Here is a 23,905-nt window from a genome sequence, read left to right on the forward strand (position 1 = left end):
AGAAATTGAGTCTCAGTTTCAGTTGAGTTGCGTCAGTCTCTTACATTATATTTTACGGTGGCTCCATGTTCAAATTCAGCTTCGTTCTTCATAGCTGCTCATTTTGTCACGTAGAAGTTACGACTGCGCTGTGGCCAAAGTTCTTCACCCAAAGGCTGCTTTCTTTTAAAGCATCATTTCCACTGTGTTTACTTAGTTCTCCATCGGAAGATATTAAATAAAGCAAGACTTTATTTCGAACGTATAGAGACTAGTCCTTAATAACTGAGTGGTACAGTAGACTAGAAACCATTTCTACGTCAGACAGACGGGTGATTTGTTTTTACCCATAACTGATGAAACAATAATAATAATCGTTGAGATTCATTTGGTGCAACTTGTGTCGCCAGTCTGTGCGTAAAGTCATTTCTAAGCCCTCTCCAAGTGTTTAACGCATGCTATTGTGCACGACCCCTAATTTGTTTCCACCCCATGGTCTCATATATGACACAAATGGTGCTAAAGCGTGTGCACCTAGGAATTTATTGTTGTTTTCAGACCGAGCACCAGCCAACCGAGAACAGTCTGAAGGGGGACATGCGCCACAGCAGGATACGACGCCAGGGCGGCCGTAAAGCGGGTCTAGCTCTGAGCCTCTATAGAGAGGAGGGTGTATTTTCATCCTCAAATGTCTAATAATCAATACTGTCACCGCCCTGTGAAGAGAATAGGGTCGCGAGGAGTTGTTCCTTTTAAAGTTCAACTTTCCGCTTTTTAGGCGTTGACTGGGTCACAGCACCCCTCAGTCCCTAATCAATCACCGAAGCAAAGGTTCCGCTCATGAGCTTTGAAATCAGACAAAAGCTGGTTTTACTTCACTGTCCATCCTCCGGAGAAAGGCATCTCCGTCCTCACCGTGTGAGTTTCAAAGTCGGTCCCAGTTAGTTTCGTGAAAGAATTACATCCACATGCCGCTCTGCTGCAAAACATCCTGATTCAAATTTAATTCTCATCAATTTAATTTAATCTTTGGTTTTAGACACAAGAAAGTATTAGTCAGGTGGAGTTTAACCCCGTGTAATGCTCATATGCAATGAAGGCGCTCTATGGCAGAAAACAACTAAATAGTGTATGGTCAAACGTGAGAAATATGAAAATGGACGTGTTGTCGTAAAAATAACCCTAAAAGACCCCAAATTCCCATGCCTCATACAGGCCTAAGCTAAAAAGCACCTGATCAAGCCTTTCATGTCCCAATCGCTCACCTATGCGCTATAGAGCGCTACTAGGCCTCTGCAGGGGGCAACCGCGGCCACTGTCATTCACCTTCATTGACGCTGGGAAGAGATGTCCCACGGGCTAAGTAGCTTTTCAATTAACATTCGCCTCTTTTAACGTACGTGGCGAAAAACGCACTTCAAATGTTGTGTTTACCGTCAAAAACGCGCGCGGACAATGGGCGGACGCTGGGTTTAAAATAAGCGAGGTAAACGGGGGGTCTTTCACCTGCTAAAGAGGGTGTCATTATCTCCTGGTAGATTATTATCATACCCAGGGATGAATGCGTGCTGCAAGATTTCCTAACAAGGCTTCAAAGAGGGCGGAAATAAGTTTGTATGTGATTGTCTGCATTTGTGATAGAACAGATGTACGCGTAATGGCTAATTTACCAAACTGTAGTAGATAATTACCCCCCAATATGTTTATATGAAGTAAGTGGTGTTTACAGACTCCACAGGCTTGCGGGACTAAAAAAGATCTCATGTGATTCGGGATTTTTAGAAGTTTCAGTACATTTCAGTTAAACTAAGAGCTGCGAGTTAGTATTTGGGCCCTTGGCCTTTGTTGGCCACTGGCTCACTTCTAAAACGAAAACACGCATCAGTGTTTATGCCGACCAACGTGACGATTTGGGACCGCCACTGATCTCACTGAAATTGGATATTACTGCCTAAAAACTGAAGGGGGCAAATGGAAAACAGAGAGAGACATGATACATGCCTTGCCTTTCTTTAAAAGCGACACAGAATCTCCGTGTCCAATCCATTACCGGGGGATGAAATTCAAAGTCAGAACTCTGGCTTGATGAGAAATAAATTACTTGCATCACATGCGCTGCGTGGAGGTTACACACAAACACATTTTGTCCAATCAATTAGTTTCAGTCCCTGTCTAACGTATTGGGGCAATAATTACGGCAGGGGGCTGAATTAGGGGTTAAATGTACACTGATTCCAGTCACAAATATTATTTTATATCCGTTTTTTTCCCCATCAACACTCTGGTTTAAACCTTCACATGTAACATTATCATTTTACACAGCATGCTATAATTTATCAACTACCGATCTCAGGTAACAGCTTACCTTAATGGTAGAATTAACCAGGTCGACGGCATGAAAACGCTGCTCATAAATAATAATGATATTCTAACAATATTGTTGAAGTTGTAGAAACTAAGAAATTACAGCACATTATTGAGGCAATTCAGAGTTTTGTTTACTCTTACTTTACTTATATTTTAGTACTATTTTAGGCAACGAAATTATTTTTAAAAATGATTAACCCTGTTTATTTAAGCAGAAGCCACCGTTTTCACATGTTTTAAAGTTTTAGTGAGGGTTTCGTGGTGCCGTGGTGTGAACAAGCAGAGGATGTAACTGTGGACAACAACGTGGCACAAGGTAAAGAACAGTAAAGCGAACTTAATGTGTTTTTGCTGTTGCACGTGTGGGAAAAAACGAACGAAAATGTGTAGTATCAAAAAGGTTTCAGTGTTTAATGCGAAGCCTCACAGTTCATTAGTGTTTGTTGTCATGGCTAATTTGTACACACACGGTTGCCTCAAACTCCACTAATCAGTGTAACTGTAGCTAATTGGAAAACGTAGCTACGCCGTGATACAATGGGCGTCAGTGTCGATGAACGGACCAATCAGGTCGCGGGGATTTGTTTACTCGATGCTGGAAATATGAAGGAAAATACGCAGCTATATTACACTTGTGACACTGGTAACTTATGGAGCATGAAACCTTTGGTTAATACGAGTTACAACGTCCTACATAGCAACCAGTGATTAGACGGTAAATAATCAACACAGGATTTATCTATTCTGCTTGTTTATGACAGGAAATCATGCTGCTCAATGGCGTAATTTAAATCAAGCACAAAGGGGGTTTTGTATAAACTCGTGAGCATCATGATAAATCTCGGTGTGTGATATTCAGCGTACGGGACATTTTTGAAAAATGTATTTACTTTCAATCAAGATTCAGCCACCAGAAGACAAACAAATAGTCTTACATGAAAAGTCAGTGAGGGGTGGGATTCCGCTCCCACATCATGTACTACCCGCGTCTACCAGTAGGGGGCGTGTGTGATGCACAGCAGGATGTGTCAGGTTGGATATCATTCAAGTTATTACCAGTCGTTACGTAAGAGGATGAAGGCTAAAGTAGAGCCGTGGTGTCAGGCTTCTCCATCCACCGCTGGCTTCTCTACGAACACAAAGGATGAATGCAGTATTTACTCATGTTTCCTTTATTACTGAAATGTGTTTATGTATGTAAAACAGCACATAAAGAACATTTCTCTGTGCAAATACATTTTGTTACTTAAACAACAACCACAAGTTCTCATAAAAACCAACAACATAATCTAGGTCCTCTTAAATAAATACGACACTGTTACATAAAACCCCGTTACTTGTGTCAAATAAGAGGGTCAAAGTGCAAGAAGTTGGAAAAAGGTAGAGCGGGATGATTGAAGCAAGCACAGCCATCAGATTGGAGGGGGTTGTTATTTTATATAGTGTTCAGTTGTTACCCTGTGCAGTGAGGGAGCACTCTGATGAAACCACTTTGGTGTTGGAATCACGACCACGTCCAAATTCTTCACTAAAGGACGGTCTGGGAGCGAAGACCACGACAAGAAGGTCAACATGGGGGTTTGTACGCTGCACCGAAATAAGGTAACGCATTCTTAAATAAATAATTGAATAGATACATACACAGAATAACGCTTCACAGTACTACTCAGAATAAAAAAGCCTGCCCATGGTCGGCCCCCTTTAACTCCAGCCTAAAATTGGATTACGCAACAAAGCCCCGCTCTGTATGTCTGAGCAGAAACCCAACATGAAGTGAATCATATTAAGTATAATAAAGTTACAGTTATATTTGCATTGTGCCAGTGAACAAGTTGGCTCCGTGAAGGACCACGTCATCTCTCGAAGCTCCTAGAGTCTAATTAGGACTTAATTATGAGGAACAGAAGCTGTTCATGGGATGTAAAGATGAGTTATAGTGAAGCTTTGGAAGGAAGCAGAGAAGTGAACTTGAGCTTGAAAGCAACAACTATGGATTATGCCTCATATCTTTTGACCTTTCTTCAAACCCCCACCACCACTTTATGAGTTTAAAAAGGTGCTCTACGTTGGAAACCCTGTTTTTACGTGATGTGACAGCCGGAGGAACTCCCTGCCGACAGCAGTCAGCGGCGGAGGCCTCTGATTACAGTGACGAGTGGCTTCATTCAGCAACGAGGTGAGGCACGCGAGTCGTGGGACGCCCTGTCCCCTCAGTAGCCTAGCATGCACACAAACAGTAGCCAAACACAGGAGCAGAATCACAAGCTCGGCCCTGGGTCCCTTCTGCATGGAAGAGGTGCAGTTGTCACGGCGACAGCGGAAACGGTGCCATCCGTGCACAGGACAAGGTAAAGCGCACTCGCTGCTCCTCTGTGAACTATTTACACATTGAGCCGGGGATTCTTCACAATAGAATCACATTTCAGGGGCTTTTCATAAAAAAAAAAAAAAAAAAAAAAAAAAAAAAAAAAAGAAGCCTCAACGAAAACTCTGCCTGTCACCTGAAAACCTGAAAAGTGAACATCGCCAAATATCTGTACAGTAGCATAGTGCTTGTTGAGCTATAGGAGTGAGCTGACGTGAACAGTTATCATACAGTGAGTGGTATAGTGGAATATGCATATAATTTAGCACAATAAGATCGGAGGGAGGGAGAAAACCCTGGAAATGAGCACTTCACATTCAGCCACCCACCCAGACACAGCTCAGACCAACACCGGGGTCTAAGACGTTACCTCACTGACGCCCAGCGACTTCAAGTGCATAATTTACGGAAAAGATTATCAAGAGTCCTTTCGGCCTATTGCTCCAAACTACATAAAGGCCTTTGGGTGTTTGCTATACTGATAAAAGGCCATTTTGGGCGAGATTTACTCCTAGAAAAAGTAAGGTAAAGGGAGCACGAGTAGGCCTGTCTGTTACCAGTACTATGTACACAATCACACAGCACAACACCGTCGATACCCAGTCAGCACCCTATCAGGCGTTCCTCCGCGAATTACTGGTGGCAGATGCGCGGCCTGTCTCGTGGTCGGGTCTGTATTTGAGCCAGCAGATGAGCCACGTGACGACCACGGAGAACATGGCCAGGATGCTGGCGACCGACAGGCAAATGGGTCCGGCCGGGGACGGGGGGATGCTGTGGCTGTGCACAAAGATCAGGCCCATGAACAGCAGCACCAGCATGGACAGGAAGGAGAAGATCACGCACACGCAGCCGGTGGTCAGCGCCACGCGCTTGCAGCTCTGGCAGCTGTCGTAGCGCACCGAGTCCTGGGAGAGGGTCGTGGCCGTGGACACGGTGGTGGACGGGCTCGCCTGGCCGACGCTGGACGCCCCCGACGCCTCCTCGCGGCGCAGCGCGACGAGGGCCGGGTGCAGCGGGGGAGGGTACGGCGGCAGCGCGTCCTGAGGCAGGGGGTCCGAGTCGATGTAGAGCGGAAAATCCTCCGTCACCTTGGTGTTGTTGGGCAGGTTTTGTATCCGGTAATCCGGCACCGGCGTCCGGTGGCGACACACGGGGCAGCTGATGCGCCATGGCCGCTCCTCGCGGAGATGGAGCGTGTTCAGGCACTCCTCGCAGAACGTGTGCAGGCACTCTAAGATCTTGGGCGCGCGGCGGTCGAGGTCGAAGTAATTGTAGCAGATCTTGCATTCGTACTCCTCGTAGGGGAACACCGAGGCGGCGTCGCCGGGGGGTTCCGCTCCGTTTGATGCCAGATCTACCTCTGCCATGTCATCTTTCGCCATTCACATTCTCCGGTGAACACAAAGGGAGCTGGCGGACAGATGCTGATGACGGTGCAGTTCTCCCCTCCTCTCCCCCCTCCTCCCCCCCCCCCCGCTCATTCAATCGCCACCGTCCCCGCAGACATTGTTTACGTGTCGCGCTAATCCCCGCCGCGTCCTTTACGAAGAGCGACGCGCCGCTCGACTAAATGCTCGGCGTCCCCTTCAAATATTAAAAAGCGCCCGTGTCGCGTCGGGCTGCGTGGGAATAGATGATGTAATGCTGGTAACTCCGACGCGAGGGCTCGTCCACGGAGTCAGAGCTTCTCGCGAACAGAGAGGGAGGCGGCGACGCGTCGCCTTGAAGTCCTGGCAAAGAGAGGGAGTGCGTGGTTGTTGCTGTTCTGGTTGTTGTTGTTGTTGTTTCCAGGGCTTCGTTCGTTCCACGACATCGTTCACAATTAGAGCACGTTAGACAAAAGGATGCTCTGATTTGGTCAAACGGTGGCGTCAATTCACTGTTTCCTGTGGAGCGTTCAGAGTCACACACACACCATCAAAACGTCCACTCAAACGGAGTGTATACAGACACAAGTACAGAATGAAGGAAGTCACGAGGTCATGTAAGTTTGAGCTGTTGCGTGAATGGCCCTTTAACATTCATCTCAAAACTGAAACCTTTTTTCTTTGCATATTCTAAATATTTGGAGGAAAGTTTGTTTATTATCATAACTCCAAATGATCGGAGCTGCTCAGCCAATTAAAAACACTCAAAAGTGGAGTCAGACCAATAAAAATAAATGATTTAGTTCTCTTTTATGGATTTGTTTCATCTTGTGTGGAATAATGCTGAATCCCATGCTTCAGGTTCCCGATCACCTTGTTACAGGCGTCAAACAGAAACAGGAAACAAAGAGACACCGACACTTAACAACTGCGGAAATGTAACACATCTTAGTTCCGTATACTGTAAATACTTTGTCATAAAACCTGCACTATCCCAGTACAAAGGTTGCGGTGGAACCAGCTACTGCCGCTGAAGCCTGCGCGCCACGCCCCGCCCGCCCCGCCCCCTCCTCGCCCCGCCCCTCCCCGTGCGCACACCTGAGGCGCGTCTCCAGTCTCACCTGAGCTCAGCGCTTCAGACCTCGCACGATCACCTGTCCCCGAGTTTCCGGCCGCAGACGTCCACACCGACGAGCTCCCCGTCCTCCTGTGTCCTCCCCGCCCGAGATGCTGGAGCTCCTGACGTACCTCGACGACTCGGAGCTCGTCGCCGGGTTCCAGAGGCTCTGCGGGCTGCACCTCGTCGAAGGCGCGCATCACGGCGGCGGGAGGGCGGCCGCGCCCGCGGCAGCTCCCGTGTGCGCCGACGAGCCGCGCGAGCGGCGGAAGCGAGCATGCGACCACCAGGACAAGAACTCCAACTACGAACACAAGGCGAATGGGTGTGCGGTTAGTGCACGGTCTTCATTGCGTTTAATTGAATCAAGCTAGAGACCAAAACCACGGACGGCGTGGATATAAACCATTTTAATTTGATTCCCACAACCCTAAAGATTGCATCAGGAGGAACAAACACTGTGGTTGGGGTTGGATCTCACGCTGTAGGATTAATACGTGCTGGAAGTATAGTTTCTAGCTTTATATACACATTGCGCAAACCGACGTGTGACTGGCTTTTCCCGTTTGTCTGGGTGTCTGTCAGCGACTGCGTCCTTGTCCCCACAAAGCTCCTCTGTTGATATTTACATTCTTCATGCAACTGAGATGAAGATACAATGAAGCCAGTTACTGTTTTCGGAGCGGAGACATTAGTGATAGACTTGCTCGTATTGAGAAGCGCTAACATTGATGATCATGACGAAGGGAAGGAGTGTCTTCAAACATGCGGAGGCGTTTAATCTCCCATGTAAACAGGAGCTGACGGCGCTTTGTCCTCTGCAGGGACCCGACGGGCCTCGGTACCGAGTGAGGAACTGGCTGCTGCACTTCCTCTTCCTGTTCTCCGCAGGCCTGGGGCACGAGGTCTTCTACATCACCTGCCTGCCGTGCCTCCACTGGCACCTGGACCCCTTCCTGTGCCGCCGCCTCGTCAACATGTGGGCCGTGAGTCACAGCGCGGCGCCGCCGCCGACGTCCCCGCAACGCCGCCGCTCTTCCTGTCCTCCGCGCGTCGCCTTTCACCCTCCTTTCACCCTCCTTTCACCCCCCCTCCTCCCCCCTCCGCTGACCCGTCTCTGACACCGTCCCGTCCCGCGTCCCCGGGCCTGACTGGGGACGGTGACACGATGACCGGCCGTGCACGAGGACACGTCAGTGGTGGGAAAAAAAAAAAAAAAGATCACAATCTCCCCCTTCAGATGTGTATCCTGCCATAATCCGGCACATGATGACAAGAGGCCCTGCAAACATGCCAGACGTGATCCCAGAAGGAGCCCGTTTGACACTTGTAGAGACAGACGGAGACAGACAGGCGTCCAACCTGACCCCCGGAGTGCGTGTGGCGTGTTTTTGTGGCCTTTGTGTCGCTGCCGCGAGCGCTCGGTGGGCGCCCTGAGTCTGAACCCCGCGCTGGGTCCCTCAGGGGAAGAGATGCCATTCATCTGGCATCTTTGCTGCACCGGGCCCCTGTGTGAACTCCTCACACACACACACACACACACACACACACACACACACACACACACAGCCTACTAAACACACTCATTGCCCTCCCTTCAGTCAGACATTACCAGCCTCACTGCCCCCCCCCCCCCCCCCTTCCAGCAGCAGGGTGTTTTATAGGCCTCATCACCGCTCTGAGCTTGCTCTTTCTGGACCATTTGGTCCCGTCAGCCCTCGGGGCGCGTCGCCCTGCACTTCGGACCCTAACGGGACCCCTGTCATTGTGCTCATGGAGTTATTTAAGGTTCACAGAGGACTCTTTGCCCCCCCCCCCCCCTCCCGTCTTCCTCACGCGGTGGAATCTCGGCTAATCCTCGCGCCCACGAACCCGAGTGCGTTCATGCAAACGACGACTGCAGCGTTAGCGTTAATGACAAACACACACACGACACACACACAGTCAGGCACCTCCGTGACCTTCACCACCTTCTGCTGGTTGGACTTTCAGGGTGACTTTGGCTGACTTAGAAAACAGTGACCGTCATCGACCATATGGTCATGAATTCCAAAGCCGTGTTGTGAGGTTCTACTGTAGCGCTGCTTTTATGTGAGTATGTCATGTTATGTGAGCACCTGCTTTGTTACCTGGAATGTCTTCAGCGTTACTTCACACAACGACACAAAGGACGAAGCCCCAAATAGTTTTCATGTAGGATCGTGGTCGTATATAAAAGGAGCACAGGCCATTACTTTTTCATGCGAGCGTACTGTTATTTTTTTTCTAAAACCCATTAACTTCCTCACCATGAAAATAGCATGAAATCATCATTCCTCGCACACGCGCGTGTATCGACTATGAGCTCCACTCGGACGCTGTCCTGCAGATCAACAGGATTTGCTTCCGTCTCAGTGAATAGCAGGAACCACGCGGTGGGGATCTGGCTTATTTCCTCCATCATCATATTATGCTATTATGCACTTCTCCGTTTAGGAGAGTGGGCAGCAGCACGACTCCGAAATAGCCTGTGTATTATTAGAAAACCTCTAATGGCTTTACTGTTCACATGGAAATGGGCTATTCTCTGACAATGTTGAGAGGAGCTCTCTCTCTCTGTTGTCGTAACCATATCCTTCAGTTCCCTGGTGGATCTGCATCACACACACACACACACACTTTAACACCTCCAGCTATAAACTCTTGTTTAATTAAGCTGCACAACAGCAGAGATACCCTGTGCTTCTCTATTCAAACAGTGACCTGTGCAGTAAACCCTCACGCCCATCACCGCAGCCGCACACACTCTGGTCCACATGTTGACTGATCAAAGTCCAAATCTCCCCAGCCTCGATCAATACACTCTTTCATTCAAACGCACACACACACACTCACAGCTCTACTGTCTGCCTTTAACTCCCCTCGATGCGACCAGACTGCGCCGGGGTCGGCCCTTTGATGCGTCTCATGCTAAATAAGACTAAAAGCGATACACTGTGATGCTTTCAGTGCTTGAGGCGGTTGAATGTGATGTTTGTGTGGAGGGAGGAGGGTGTGTCCCACCAGGCTAGCGCTAGCGATGGTGGTGCATACTTCACTGGGTTGGACAGCGTGCTTTGTTGTATGAATACACAGTCATGGGGCATGGATTGGGTCAGATGTTCTGTTCGGTGCCGCCCATTTGGGTCCAAATCAATATCCAGACAGGACCAGAGGATGACAGGTTCTAGATCGGGAAAAGAACAGAACATTATTGCCGGGAGGTTTAAAGCTGTAACAGTGCAACAAAGCAAGTCTAAAGGGGACAGGACGTGTTGTCCGAACTGGTCCGGGTCATGACCAGTAGGTGTGGCTATTCTGGTGAGAGTTGGTCGGAAAATCCGCGCCAGAGAAACGTCTGAAAGAATCAGGCCAGAGAATCAGGAGGCGTCGCATGAGCCTCGTTGGGCTTCTTCACTCGTGCACCTCCTGCAGTCACTCACGTATGAGGATGTCCTGCTGTGTGTGGGCAGATTTGTTGCAGTTCTTACATTTCCGAGCGAAGCTATGGTCCAAACGCCGACCGTGACTCAGGCGGCATCGAGTGCTGGCTCGATCTGAGCAAATCTGAATCCGGACGCTCGCTAACAACACTTCTGCTTCTGAACCAAGATTCATAATGAATAACGTGTTGGTCCAAAAACTGTGATTTCGTCCCTTTCTCTCAGCATTTTCACTTTTGCACTTCTTACCACGGTAACAAGCATTTTCTGATTACAGTGTCGGTAGAGATGTTAATAACAGCCTCTCCATTCTCTCCCTTAAACACACACATTAGTGTCCTGCTCCGTTCTCGCTGCGCTGCCTCCCAGCTCCGGGCTAAGACAGCCATTCATTAAATATACAACGCCGAGCTTTAAATAAACCTGAAGCTGGAGCAGGCTGCCCCTCCGAGGGCCGCTGGGGATCTCATGAAAGAGAATAGGAGCAGGACACACGCACACACACGCACACACACACACACACGCACACACACCTTGCATTGACTGTGTCTCTGTCTCACTACACCGTCTCAAGACGCGGTGTCAGCAAACCTTTCTGCAATTCTCAGTTTCTCACAATAGACTGTTACTGTGTGACTGCAGCGTCTGGACCGCATCCACTCAGGTTTTTAGCTCCCTCTCTGTTTTTTGTGGAGTGGGAACAGCGGTTACTTATTCATGAGAGTGTGTATTGGTTTAGAGCTTAATCAGGATTTTCACTTCCTCTACTTATTATTTTATAATCTTCCATCTCCCGCCGCCCAGCTTCACGCCGCAGCCGCGGGACCCCGTGAACGGGCGGCTCCGCGCTCACGAGCCCCGCTCTCCGTTTCAGGTGGTGATGTACGTGGGCCAGGTGATGAAGGACGTGCTGAAGCTGCCCCGCCCCCGGTCGCCGCCCGTGGTCAAGCTGGAGATGCGCGTTAATGCCGAGTACGGCCTCCCGTCCACTCACGCCATGGCTGCCACTGCCATCTCCTTCACCCTCCTGCTGAGTGCCCCCCCGAGGATACAGGTGAGCACCGCCGCCTGTGACTAAAATAAAGTGATTCAACCCCTTATGTAACTGTAATTCTGACACTTCATTAGCGCTGTAGCTAAATTGCCGTTGACGACTAGCAGGGCAAGTTGCATTAGCTGATCTGCACGAGAGGCTCGAGTCAACGTAGGTCTGTGGGTGACCGTTAACTCACCAGGAGCTGAGTGGGATGAAGGGAGTGGTGCCCCTGTCCATCACCGAGCCCTGACAGAGCCGTTGGACAAAGGGCGCGGGGGGGCGGGGCCAGCATTCGCCATCAGTCACAATCGGGCGCACCCGTGGAGCTGCTGTTTGGCCGCCTGATGTACTGGACCTGAGTAAATCTCTGTCAGTCCACATCTCCGCCTCCTCCTCCTCTCTGCGACTGTTGGTCTCATTCTCTCCAACACTTCTGCCAAGTCAGTCTAACACTCAGTGGTGCACTGTCTTAATCAAGCGCCGTGATTTAATGAAGAACCGGGTGAATGTAAATCTGTCAATTTGTAGTTCGTGGCCTCTGAAGCGGTCAGACCGATTTTCTGTCAGATCAGCTCGTTCTCACTTTTTTTTTTTAGTTTGCTGTTCGCAAGGTCATAGTAATCACGTCAACACCCGCGTACAGTACGGCCCAACATTCCCCAAGGATTCTCTAAAGAGCACAGCTACAGAGGACTCGGGCTGTTGAAGAGGCTTGTGAATAACCACAAGGCCTCGGGGCAACTCGGCCCGTTCCCGGAGCGGGTCAGAGGTCGCGACAGTCAATCACAGAGTGACCCCCTCCTGTCCCTGGCACCCTTTGTGGCTATTCTTAAGAAACCTCTCTTCATGAACTACCAGTGAATGGGCCTCCAGCTGCAAAAGACAGGAAAGGACACAGGAAAAAAAGGGAGGGAGGAGGGGAGGATGGAGGAGGTGAATGAATACACAAGGCCTCTCCTCTCAGTGTTATTGAAATAGAGGTGGGAACAAAACCTGCCGTCATAGGTAAAGGAATAAAGGAGCGAGTGACTTGATGACAGGCAGTACGTCAACGGGGCAGAATAGAAGAGGAGCGACGCGTCAACATTAAGACGACTGACGAATGGATGAGGCCGTCATTTGTTTTATCCGCACAGAGAGGAATGTGCAGAATTTTAGCCATGCGACCAATGACACTGCGCAGGTTTGAATCACTTACAGCAGGAGAGGGTTTTTTTTGACGACGCGTGCTTGTGCGTGCGTGTGCCCCAGTTCCCGTTCGAGCTGGGCCTCCTGGTCGCGGCCACGCTGTCGTCCTTGGTGTGTCTGAGCCGGCTCTACACGGGCATGCACTCCGTTCTGGTGAGCTCCTCCCTGCACCGGTAACATTAAACAGAGATGAGATGCAGCACCTGCTGGTAACGCTGTGACCTCCTCCTTCTTGCAGGACGTCATCTCCGGGGCTTTGATCTCGGCCGCCATCTTGCTCCTCACCTATCCATACTGGGACGCCTTCGACCGCTTCCAGCTCAGCAGCGCCGCGTCCCCCGTGGTGGGACTGGTGCTGCCCCTCGTCCTCAGCTACACGTACCCGGAGCTGGACCACTACAGCACCACACGCGGGGACACCACCACCATCCTGGGAGCGGCCGCCGGGTGCTCCGTCGGGTACTGGGTGGACCACCAGCTGGGGCCGGCCTTCGAGCCCCAGGGGGCGCTGCCTGTAGCCCTGCCCGCGCTGACCACTGACGCACTGCTACGAGGCGCTGCCCGCTCCGCTTTGGGAATAGTGGCATTGGTGGGAACACGGCAGATTATGAAAACATTGAGTCTGCAGGTGCTGTATTTTTGGTACAAAGTGCCAAAACACGAAGAGGAAGGTGCCAGAAAACGACGGGAGATTGAAGTGCCGTATAAATTTGCTACATATACAACTGTTGGACTTGTCAACTCTATACTGGTCAATAGATTTTTTATCTTGCTGGGACTGCTGTGACTTGACAGTAGCTGCATTAAATTGAAAATTTAAATATTATTTAAATTATTTCACTGAGCATCTACTTTTTTTTATGCACCAACTACTTCATACGTTCGAATGAATGATTCCAATAACGAGCTGAAAACTACATTCTCAGTCTCCATCTGATCTTTTATCAGCTGTGTCTGTCAACGCTGTACCGGATATTACAGTAAAGCACAAATCCACCTTGAGCCACACAAGCTCATACGAGAATAGAAAACCTGTTTAAGCAGGCGGCGGCGTTAACACAGGCGGTTCTGGAAAGGCCCAGTCAGCGGAGGTCGTCCGCGCGCCAAGCAGAGATGGAAGCGTTAAATCTGCCTTTGCTACAGTGGAGTCTGAAGGAATCCTGGGGCACCTGTCACACTTAATTTGCAGGACTGCTTGTTATCTGCACAGCTCTCTTTCATATATAGGAGGCAGAGGCTGCAACAGTCTCCTGAATATGAAAGCATTGTACCTGTGTGTACTTCAGAATGCAGACCTAAAGACATGTGGGCACTGAATCAAGATTAGGCTTTATTTGAAGTTTGAGGCAGGATTCTGTGTAGTTCATGAAATGCATAATAAATGCCGATTCTGTTGCTTGGTTATTACTTTACAAATACGGAAAATGTTTTGTACTACGACCAGAAAAACCCGGTGCCTTTTGAGATTCAGATCTTATTGAAGGCAGCCACGTCAACAGACTGAACATATTCCTCAAAGGCGGTGATGGCTTCCTCCAGCAGGTCTGTGCCCACCTTCTCGTCTTCCACCACGCAGCCTATCTGGAGCTTCTTAATGCCGTAGCCCACCGGGACCAGCTTGGACTGCCCCCACAGCAGCCCGTCCATGCCGACGCTGCGGACGCACTCCTCCAGCTTGGCCATGTCTGTCTCGTCATCCCAGGGCTTGACGTCCAGCAGGATGGAGGACTTGGCAGCGAGCGCCGGCTTCTTGGACTTCTTGGCGGCGTATTCGGCCAGGCGCTCCTCCTTGATTCTGGCCGCCTCGGCGCGCTCTGCCTCGTCGCCTGAGCCAAACGGGTCAAAGTCGTCGTCGCTGGTGTCGTTTGTGGGGGCAGGGGGAGTGGCTGGAAGGATAAACAGCCTCTTGGCTGACGGCAGCCTGGCTCTTTCCCTCTGGAACGTCGCGATGTGCTTGTACCAGCGCAGGAGGTGGCAGAAGGTCGGCGAGGGCGCGGAGGCAACGGCGTCAAACACTGCAACGTCGGCCTGGGACGCCGCGAAGCCCTCCATGTAGCTCTTGTCCGAAAGAAAGTCATTGAGAGCCTTAACGCCGGCTGGTGTGCTCAGGTCACCAAACACAGTATTCGTGGAAGCTGGGTGGGGGGGCTGAGCTCGCGGGGGGAACTTGTGCCCGGTGACCTCCTGCATGGGGACGTCGTGTGTGAGTGGGAGTTCAGCAGTGTGGCCACTGGAAGAACCAAGGCAACAAAGCAATGAGTCACTGCGTTTAATTAACATGCACTAACCCCAAGGCACGAGTAAACTAAATTAAAAACAGACATGCATGTACAAGCCCACACACAGAGTCCACCAATCATGTCACCAACACAGTGGAGTCTTGTTAATCTTTAATTATTGTGGCATTAGTGTAAACAGCCTTGTTACTGATACAAAATAATGACTCCACATTGGGATGCGGCATAGATTGGTGCACGTGGAACGTCTATTCTGAGTATGGCTTTAGATGTAGGAAGGTGAAATCACAGGAAGGGCTCGATGTCGATCTCCAGGGCGGAGCAGGGCATGGTCAGCTCGAAGCGGTTGATGACTTCCGGGTGGAGGACTCCGAGACGCCCCACGCTCTTCCCTCGGGCAAATATCTCTGCGCAGCGGCCAGCGAAGAAGACGGGATCTAAGAGAGAGGGGGAAAAAAATCATTACCTCACTTCCAAATACATAATATTGTCCTTGAACATGTACATGAGACCGACCCTCTCATTTTTACTTACATCCACTTATCATTTCCACTTCCAACTTGTTTGCAATCTGTCTCCTGACAAACTATTTTTGAGCAGTGTGTTACTATCTAACAAGCCATGTGTTGGATCTCGCAGTTTCTTGGATCGCGCTTCTGCCTCTTGCTAGCTGCTACATGTACACACGCTCCGATGTGTATAACTAAAGTATTATTGGCATACTTTTAATCAAGAGCTCAGCTTTGGTGATTGTTGCATGCATCAGGGATCATGAGTCACTGTGTGGGTGGTATTGTGCTGCCTTTCTTCTTCCTTGATTCTCTGGATAATAGTGTGTTCACCCACATTGCTTAATAATAATCGACTCTACATTCATTATCCTAAACAAATTTGAAACCTACCACGCATTCCTCTTTCTGGTTAAAGTCAGATGGCACAGGATGTTTGTAAGAGTCAGGAGTACATTAAATATAAACCAGTTCGGAGATGAAAATACTCCTCGTCGCAGCGAGAGGCATTTTCTCACTTTGTGCGAAAACACTGACGCGCAAGCAGAAAGATGGACGTGCCGGAGATTTAACGAGATACTGGTTGCCATGACAACAGCCCCACACTCTGAGACATGGGCATTGTCCCACAGTGCACTGCTTCTTCCCACGCTGCCTGGCTAATGGGTTCCTGTTTAGAGTTTCCCTCATCAGCCTAGATGAAGGCTCACAGAGCACATGGACTTCACTTTCAACTGTACGAGTGAAGCAGGAGGCGACGGAAGCTGGGAAATTCTGCCATTTACTTTAGCTGCACAGTCCTCTATCTATTAGGTGTATTCGCTTGCGTCACCCACTTATATCATGCGTGGGATGCCATGGCAACGATATAAATAGCTCTGGCACATCTTAAATAACCAATCAGTCAATGAAAATCCTACACTTGATTCAGGACACTTTCCGCTCACTCGCCTCCAACTTCCAGCTGAGCCTCCAGCAGGAGGAGAGTCAGCATCAGAAAACCAGTATAGCTGGCTGACACTGCCATCACTTTGCCATTGCACCTAATGCGATTTTAGTTCACAGAGGTCCTACGTAGCTTCATGCTGCTGAATAAGCTCCAAGTGAAATTTCACCCCAGTTGATAGATAATGTGCTGTTTTGTCTAACTGATGTGAATGTAAAAATGCAGTTTACTATCAAAAGGAAAAAAAAAAACACTTCATATTTATGACTGATCTTAAAACGCTCAACGGCTGTGTGATTAATTAACAAGTGTCAGAACTGGTGTGACCCCACTAAGGAATATTTCCAGTTCATAATAGTTTTTTGTATTTGTGGATTTGGCCACTGTCTTTGTCGGTTATGATAATAATGTTTTGCTTACAATAATTACTAAGCCTTGGCAACATGACACCCAAGTATACAATGCACGCAGGCAACGGAAAACAACAGTAGCAGCTGCTGGTCTCAACAAAAAAACGACACAGGAGACAAAACCCCTGAATTTGCAGCTCACTCGGCTTTAAGTTACTGCAACTTTACTGTTGTGGTCCAACCTTAGAGTGATGTGTTTTGGCCACAGCAGTTGTTTTTCAAGCAGGGGAACATTAAGCAGCTAGCTATGTTATCCTCCTCAGGCGTAAGCCTGAACAAAAACAGATTTTAAAAAAGGTGAGGTCTGACTTGAAACATTCCAAGTGGACGCCTGTGTTTTGATTCTAAAATCTATCTGGGCCCAAAACTGGAGGCCTGTCTCTGGAGAAAAAGCTTCACATAAACTTAGTCTGTTTCCTAACAAATGCTACATGGGCCAAGACCTTGCATTGGACACAGTTGTTAAGTGAAACACAGGCATCTGTCTCTTAAGTGGTTTCTTCCTCCACTTCTGATCCCCTGACTCGTCATTTCATCCCTTTCCCTCCGCTAAGTGGGGGAAACTCGGCTGACGTGTATTCCCTCAGCCACTCGCCCCATTTGCTGGCAGTGACAGCGAGTTAGCTGAACTGCCGCTGCACTGTGTCTCAGGTGAACTCTTACGCTGGGTCATAACCTTGTAATGGGGTTAAGGACATGCTGATGCACGTGGAGGAGCGATTAGGCTAATGGTGCGTGGCCCGTGTGTTCTGCATTGGAGCACGCTGTGAGGGCGTGTCCATTTCAGTTCCCCGTGAAGAGTGTGTGCCTGTCAGATGGACAGTCGAAGCACCCGTGGGTGAGTGTTGCATGTGCCAGTCTGTCTCGCTGCTCAGCACTGCAGTGGGTGACGTGACTCCCAGTCACTCTCCCACACTGCAGACTGTACGCGCTCTCATGCCCTTTCTTGCTTACGCCCCCAGCCGTCGTTCTGTCGCTCCCCAGTCCCCCCCCCCTCACCGTTTTATCTGCACTCTCAAGTCTCATGTCATTTCTTCCTGCCCTCCCCCGAGTGCCTTCATCCTCTTCTCTGTCTGCTCTTATGCACTGATACTCGAGCCAATTGATTTGCAGTCTGAATGGCCCGGCAGAGAAAGAGGAGGTATCCTGCAGCGTGACCTTGGAGCATGTAAGCCAAGGGGCGCTGAGGGAACGTGTGGGCAGAGAGTCTCTCTGGGAAAATGGGAGCTAAAATGCATGCTGATTGGACTCCAGTACTTCAGGACCCGAGGTTGATCCATTCTGATTACTAATCTCACAGGAACAGGTCCGCGCCATCATAAAGACGAAACCCACCTGAGTCAGAGTCTATGTGCTGATAACAGCTTCATTTGCAGCCAGTGCTGGGCTAGTCACATGTCACCGCTGGTTAGCATAACTGCTCTGTGAAAAACACTTTGATGTTCTCCTCTAGTAAGTAAATCTACCTTTCAAAATGAACCCCATCAAAAGTACTGACAGACCAGCACTGATGCAGCAAGGTTGTCCTAAGGATCTAATTCATAAGGAATCACAATAAATAAACTTTGACATTTTGGAAATATGCACACTCAAATAAAGCAAAGTTGATCCAAATGAGATCTTGGCTCACAGTTTTTGAACCACCACAGGTGCTGATGTGACAGTTGTGATTTATATTGATCAAAATGACAACAGGAACATTTTAGGTCAATGCGATTTGGATTCTCTTATTAGATGCGTAAGATACTTTGGCCAAACAAAGCAGAAGGTGAGGTTTCTAAAGTAAGTTTCCATTAAAAAAACTGTAGAAAATAACCTCAAACTCTCACCATGTTCAGTAAACTGTGTAGCTGTTGAAGTCATGAAATTACTATCGGAGCTGTGCTCCCTCAGTGAAGCGGCGCACACGATGCCCTGATAACGAATGCAATGCGCAGTTGCTGGATTTGCATAATCTCAACAAAACCTGCCTTTTAACCTCATGTGACCCAGATTCAGCTGATGGGCAGCTTGTACACAAACATGCAGATTTACCCGTCTGTGCACAAATCCAGCGATCACATTTTTATCGATCTGGTAAATGGTTTACAATCAGTTCATACCATCTGAAGCCTGGATGTGGTAGCCATCGCCACGGCCAGGCTTTACTTCTAGCAGCTGCATGGTTCGGTCCAGCAGGCCGTGGATGACCTCGAAGCCTGGACTCTTGTTATAATAAACTGCACAGAAGCGCCGACTGTTCCTTGCACCTACATCTGGTTGGTGGGATGAGGAGGAGGGCATGTGTAAGTCCAATGGACGAAATAGTGTTAAACTTATCATCTAAAAAACATTGGTTATTATCATAAATATAACAGCCAGAAAGTATAACTGTATTATACAGTACACACATTTTTAGACATATTTTCTTGTAATACAAATGATGAATGCTGAACTGAGTTTTACTGCATTCATGCATTGAAGCCAGTTTTTTACTGGCTATTATTAACCTCTGTCCAAAATGAGTCAAAAACAACTTCTAAAGGTGCATGTACGTTTTATTATATACACTTACCTTTGGTCTCATCCTTCAGCACCACGTCAGATATCTCAAACAGTTTGAGAGGAAGGGGCATCTTCCTGTTGGCTGCTATGGTTTTCAGTAAACCTGGCAGAAGGGTGGTGCGCGCCACCTGGTGGAGAAACTCAGTACTTTAGTTGGAAACAAGACTGCACCCTCTTCCAGAGAAAGAGAGCTCCCTCTTCTGGAAAGACTACAGCTTTATCATTCAGTTAGTGGTTGGGTTTTTACTTTGTGCACAAACAAATGGGAGAAATTATACTGATTACAGTCCTCCAGGCTTCAGATACACTTATGCGTTACTGAAAAATATAATAAATGTTTGAAATAATATTTTTTTGAAAAATGTTTTAAACAGGTTTGAGGTGATTTTCTAGCTTTTTAGTTTGAGGCAGCTTTTTTGACATTTTCGTCACTTTGTTGATGTCAAGCAAGTAAGTGTGAGTGATATTACAGTGTTACCTGAAACTCTGCCGTCTTGGGGTTGGAGATGTGAACTGCTCTGGTCTCTGAAATCTTCTTCCCAAGCTTATCTGCTATATCTTCTTGAGAACACTGAAGAAAAAAGTGGAAACATTCCCGTCAATACTTACAAGAAAAATAATTTAAGCATTTGTCTCTGTGTTTCTCTGTGTTTACCAGGGCAAAGTTGAGGGCCTCTGTGAATCCAGCAGCTGCAAGATCTTGCCTCAACAGCTCAGTCAATTTATTGAGTGGGAACTGTAAACAGAAAAAAAACACAAGTGTCGGTTGATGAGACAACATTGTCACACACACACACACACATGCAGCAAACAGCAACAACAGGCCCAACTACCTGGTTGGCTATTGTGTAGGTGCGCGGTGTGGTGCGGATTATGTTGTTAAAACCATAGGCGATGGCAGCATCCTCCATGATATCACAAGCGTGGATGACATCGGATCGTGTAGGTGGGATCTCAACCTCGATCTCATCGCCAACACCAGTAGCCTTGGAGCGCAGGCACATTCTAGTGAGCAGCTGGGCAATTTTCTCTGTTGATTCACTGTAAGGCGAAAATCAAACAATGAAACAAACAATCCAAAAAAGCAACGCTGCACTGTGTGGCGTTTGCTTATGCTTCCAGATTTATTAGCAGATTCAAAAGCTAAACAAATCCAAAATAAAGTACAAGAAACTTACTTGATGCCAACTTTTTTGTTGACAAACTCACTGGACAGTTTCTCTGTCCTGTAAGCAAGTTCCTGAAGCACAAATCACCAGCAAACAAGAACAGAGAATTAGAGGTCATCAGTAGAAAACCATTTAATATAAAAAAATGACACATTTTCTAGCGGACTGATGTTAATACAGTACTGGGTATCTGCAGGTTTTGCCATCTGGGTACACCACCTCAGCCTCTTCTACTCTAAAAAAAATAATTGCAAAACCAAAATATTGCAAAAACAAAGTTATGACATCCACTTTACAATGTTTGTATGGAAAACAAGACAATTATGAGGAAAATGACATTAAGAAAATTAGATTTACTTGATGAATGATAGAGAACAGCCTCTATGACATAACTATGTGGGAGTTTTAAAAAAGATTTCAGTTTGAACAGTTTGAATTTCATGTTTATCCTGTTCTACCTGAAATTTTTAACAAAGAAACACAGTCCCCACCGGTTGTTATCAGAACTGATCTGTGACTTACGTAAAAGGTTGTGCACAATATTCACAGAACATGGTCACCATCATGTCCAAGACAATTTTTGCCTGGAGAAACATGTTCAAGTTAAGGTCAGCTTCCCACGACATCTGTGAAAACTTGGACTTATTTCTTCTTCCCGTCTTACCTTGGTTAGATCTGTGGCGGTGCACTCAATGAATACATTCTTTGTGTTTAAGGTGATTTTTGTATGGTTCCCTACAAAAAAGGTCATACCATTTTTGTGAGTGACATTATTACTTTGACTCTCAAGAATGATTCACCCAAACACGACATTTTGTAAAAGCCAAGCAGCCAGTTGGTCTAACCTTAAAAATATCTACAGGATGCAACAGAAAAAGAAAATGAATGATGACAGGAAGAGGACTCACCATTAATGATTGGAGGCATGGACAAGACAATTCCATTGCTGTCATAGATGATTGGGTAGACAGGTTTGTCTTCAATAATGTGAAGGTAATGCTTTAGGTGGCTGTCTGTCTGTAAGTACCATGAGAGCAACACTGGGTTAGTAAACAAAACAAGATATTCACCTGACCAGCATCCGCTCTTCTAGCTGTGTACCTTGTAGAGGCTCATTAGCTGGGTAGCTGTGTATTCTTTGGTCTGATTAAGTGGTTTGAAGCTGATGTCTCCAGGAGGTTTGGCTGTGTATGTGAAGGGTCCAGAGATGGTATCCAGGTCATGGGTCCCGATTGCCACCAAGCTCCTCTTTCTACAAAATGAAAGAAGGAAATTAAGTCAAAAAACGCAGATGTGTTCAATACAGTGACTTAAAGCTAACTTTATTTTTCTAAACAGCTTTCAAATAAGGTTGTGGTGCTAACATCAGGCTAAATGAGATTTAATGAAGAAATATGTTTAAATAGGAAACACAATGTAAAATGGCTGTTATGTGAGTCTGCTTAATAATATGATGTGAAAATTCACCTCTGACAGACTGAACGCACTTGTCAGTTGTATGTAACAGCACAAACACAAACCTATAAGATCCTTTTTTACGTAAACAATATAGGTTTCACATATTGAGATATCACATGAGCGTTACCTGCAGACATTTTGGTGGAGTTTTTCCTGCAGCTCAATGAAGCTGTCATAGCGCTCCTGTGTGAAGGTTATGTTTCTCAACACTGCTGCCACAGCATGTGGTCGTACCGCTGCTGTCTATGAAGATTAAATGAACAGAGCAACTGTTTATCATGCAGATATTGTCCTGTAAACTAAATTAATAACATTAAAAATGTTTTACCTCTTTGGTGATAATCAGCTTCTGAGTCTCACCGCTTACTGGGCTGACGCGTCTGTAGCGAGGTGCCTCCAGCCTGTAACAAAACATACAGTTTCTGTAGCAACAGCAAATGTGGATGCACCGGATGATGGAAAAGCATAGTACACAACAAATGTCACAGAAGCAAAACCTGTCTGCATGTTGCTCAGGTGGAGCTTCAAGTAGCATCAAAAGCTGTATAGTACACAGCGGCAGAGAGGAGAACACTTACTTATTCTTGAAGACTTGCAGACCACGGACCAACCCCTCCAGACAGAGCAGGTCATAGCGATTAGCTGGTACATCAATCTTGTACAGGATGATGTCAGATGCTCCCGATGCTTTAGAGTCACCTTGCTCTCGGCTGATTATTTCCTTCTCTGTGGTCTGTTTCAAAGGCAAAACAGGGAAATATTAGACCAATGTAGTTCACAATCAAATATAGAATAGAGTGGTTATTTCATTTTACTGCAATTTATGATAAATTAAAGACATATGTGATGAGACGATTATACTAACTAGAGTCACGAATTAGGAAACAGTATGACATTACATTATTTGGAGTGATTACTTACAATTTCATCCAGCTCCAGCCCAAATTCAAAGCACAGTTCGTCGAACTCCTCATCAGCTATGACGAAAAAACACCATTATTTAAAGAAGCTTTAATTAGCTCCTACTTTTTAACAGTCCTGGTCCCATCAGCAGTCCGATCAGTTTTGAATGATAATGGACTGAAGGAAATGATGCAATCACCGTGACAGATGCAAATCTTCGACATCAGTGCACTTATAAGTGCATATATACATATTGTTGGACAGAAGATGTAATCGCAATTAGCATTTAATATACATAATTTCTTAGATGTTTACTTATACAGTAATGCCAGCTGGCAGTGAATGAAAGTTAGCCACTAATAAGCTAGCTACGAGAGCATGAGTTAGAAGAGTATGCAACTTTGTATGTTTTCTCATTCAAAACTGAACATAAAAAACTAAAAACTAATAAATTCAAGTGTTGGAAAACATAATATATATATCACTGACTGTATGTTCTTCCCAAGGCTTGAAAAACGAGATCCCTTTTCACCCCGACAGTCGGCATGTTAGCAGCTAATCCTCTTCAACACCGTGGCGAAGGACCCCAGCAGCCGGCTGTAGCTGCCTGACGCGGTGCCTGAGTGGAAGTTAATAATTTAATAATAACTCGATATTCATAATACAAGGTTAGATCGTTGAAACCATTTAATGTGTACTTCATTATTTACTTTTATGCTGTTTAATGTTTTGCTTTCCATATATGCTTCTTATATGTTAGAAAACCTTTATCGAAAATTTGTATTTGTCCTGCGATGGGGAAATTGCCGTAACAATTATGTGCTATAATGTTATAATGTATGTTGA

At 47.1% G+C, this 23,905-nt stretch overlaps 3 protein-coding genes across 4 annotated transcripts; 1 reads left to right on the forward strand and 2 right to left on the reverse strand.

Annotated features, from left to right (window-relative positions):
- Positions 1-3,502: 3,502 nt before the first annotated feature.
- Positions 3,503-6,105, reverse strand: LOC114867694 (E3 ubiquitin-protein ligase rnf152-B). Its single transcript, XM_029170589.3, has one exon. The coding sequence runs from the start codon at positions 6,094-6,096 to the stop codon at positions 5,326-5,328; it is 771 nt and encodes a 256-aa protein (XP_029026422.1). The 5' UTR covers positions 6,097-6,105; the 3' UTR covers positions 3,503-5,325.
- Positions 6,106-7,308: 1,203 nt separating this feature from the next.
- sgpp2 (sphingosine-1-phosphate phosphatase 2) lies at positions 7,309-13,718 on the forward strand. 2 transcript variants are annotated; one of them, XM_029170586.3, is made up of 5 exons: positions 7,309-7,530; positions 8,023-8,184; positions 11,534-11,713; positions 12,947-13,036; positions 13,122-13,718. In XM_029170586.3, exons 1-5 carry the CDS (start codon positions 7,309-7,311, stop codon positions 13,668-13,670), a joined length of 1,203 nt encoding a protein of 400 aa, XP_029026419.1. In that variant the 3' UTR covers positions 13,671-13,718. The 2 variants fall into 2 exon arrangements, with proteins under 2 accessions (XP_029026419.1, XP_029026420.1); XM_029170587.3 differs by having other exon boundaries at positions 7,414-7,523.
- A 482-nt stretch (positions 13,719-14,200) lies between these two features.
- Positions 14,201-23,693, reverse strand: farsb (phenylalanyl-tRNA synthetase subunit beta). Its single transcript, XM_029170584.3, has 18 exons — positions 23,549-23,693; positions 23,078-23,133; positions 22,735-22,889; positions 22,485-22,557; positions 22,284-22,399; positions 21,800-21,950; positions 21,607-21,715; positions 21,363-21,433; positions 21,221-21,282; positions 20,882-20,933; positions 20,708-20,769; positions 20,363-20,570; positions 20,185-20,265; positions 20,008-20,100; positions 19,540-19,657; positions 19,088-19,240; positions 15,410-15,557; positions 14,201-15,113 (listed from the first exon to the last, which is right to left on the reverse strand). Exons 1-18 carry the CDS (start codon positions 23,604-23,606, stop codon positions 14,351-14,353), a joined length of 2,529 nt encoding a protein of 842 aa, XP_029026417.1. The 5' UTR covers positions 23,607-23,693; the 3' UTR covers positions 14,201-14,350.
- Between the last annotated feature and the right edge of the window lie 212 nt (positions 23,694-23,905).

This window comes from Betta splendens, chromosome 13, assembly GCF_900634795.4.
Source record: "Betta splendens chromosome 13, fBetSpl5.4, whole genome shotgun sequence".
NCBI classification, from domain to species: Eukaryota; Metazoa; Chordata; class Actinopteri; order Anabantiformes; family Osphronemidae; genus Betta; species Betta splendens.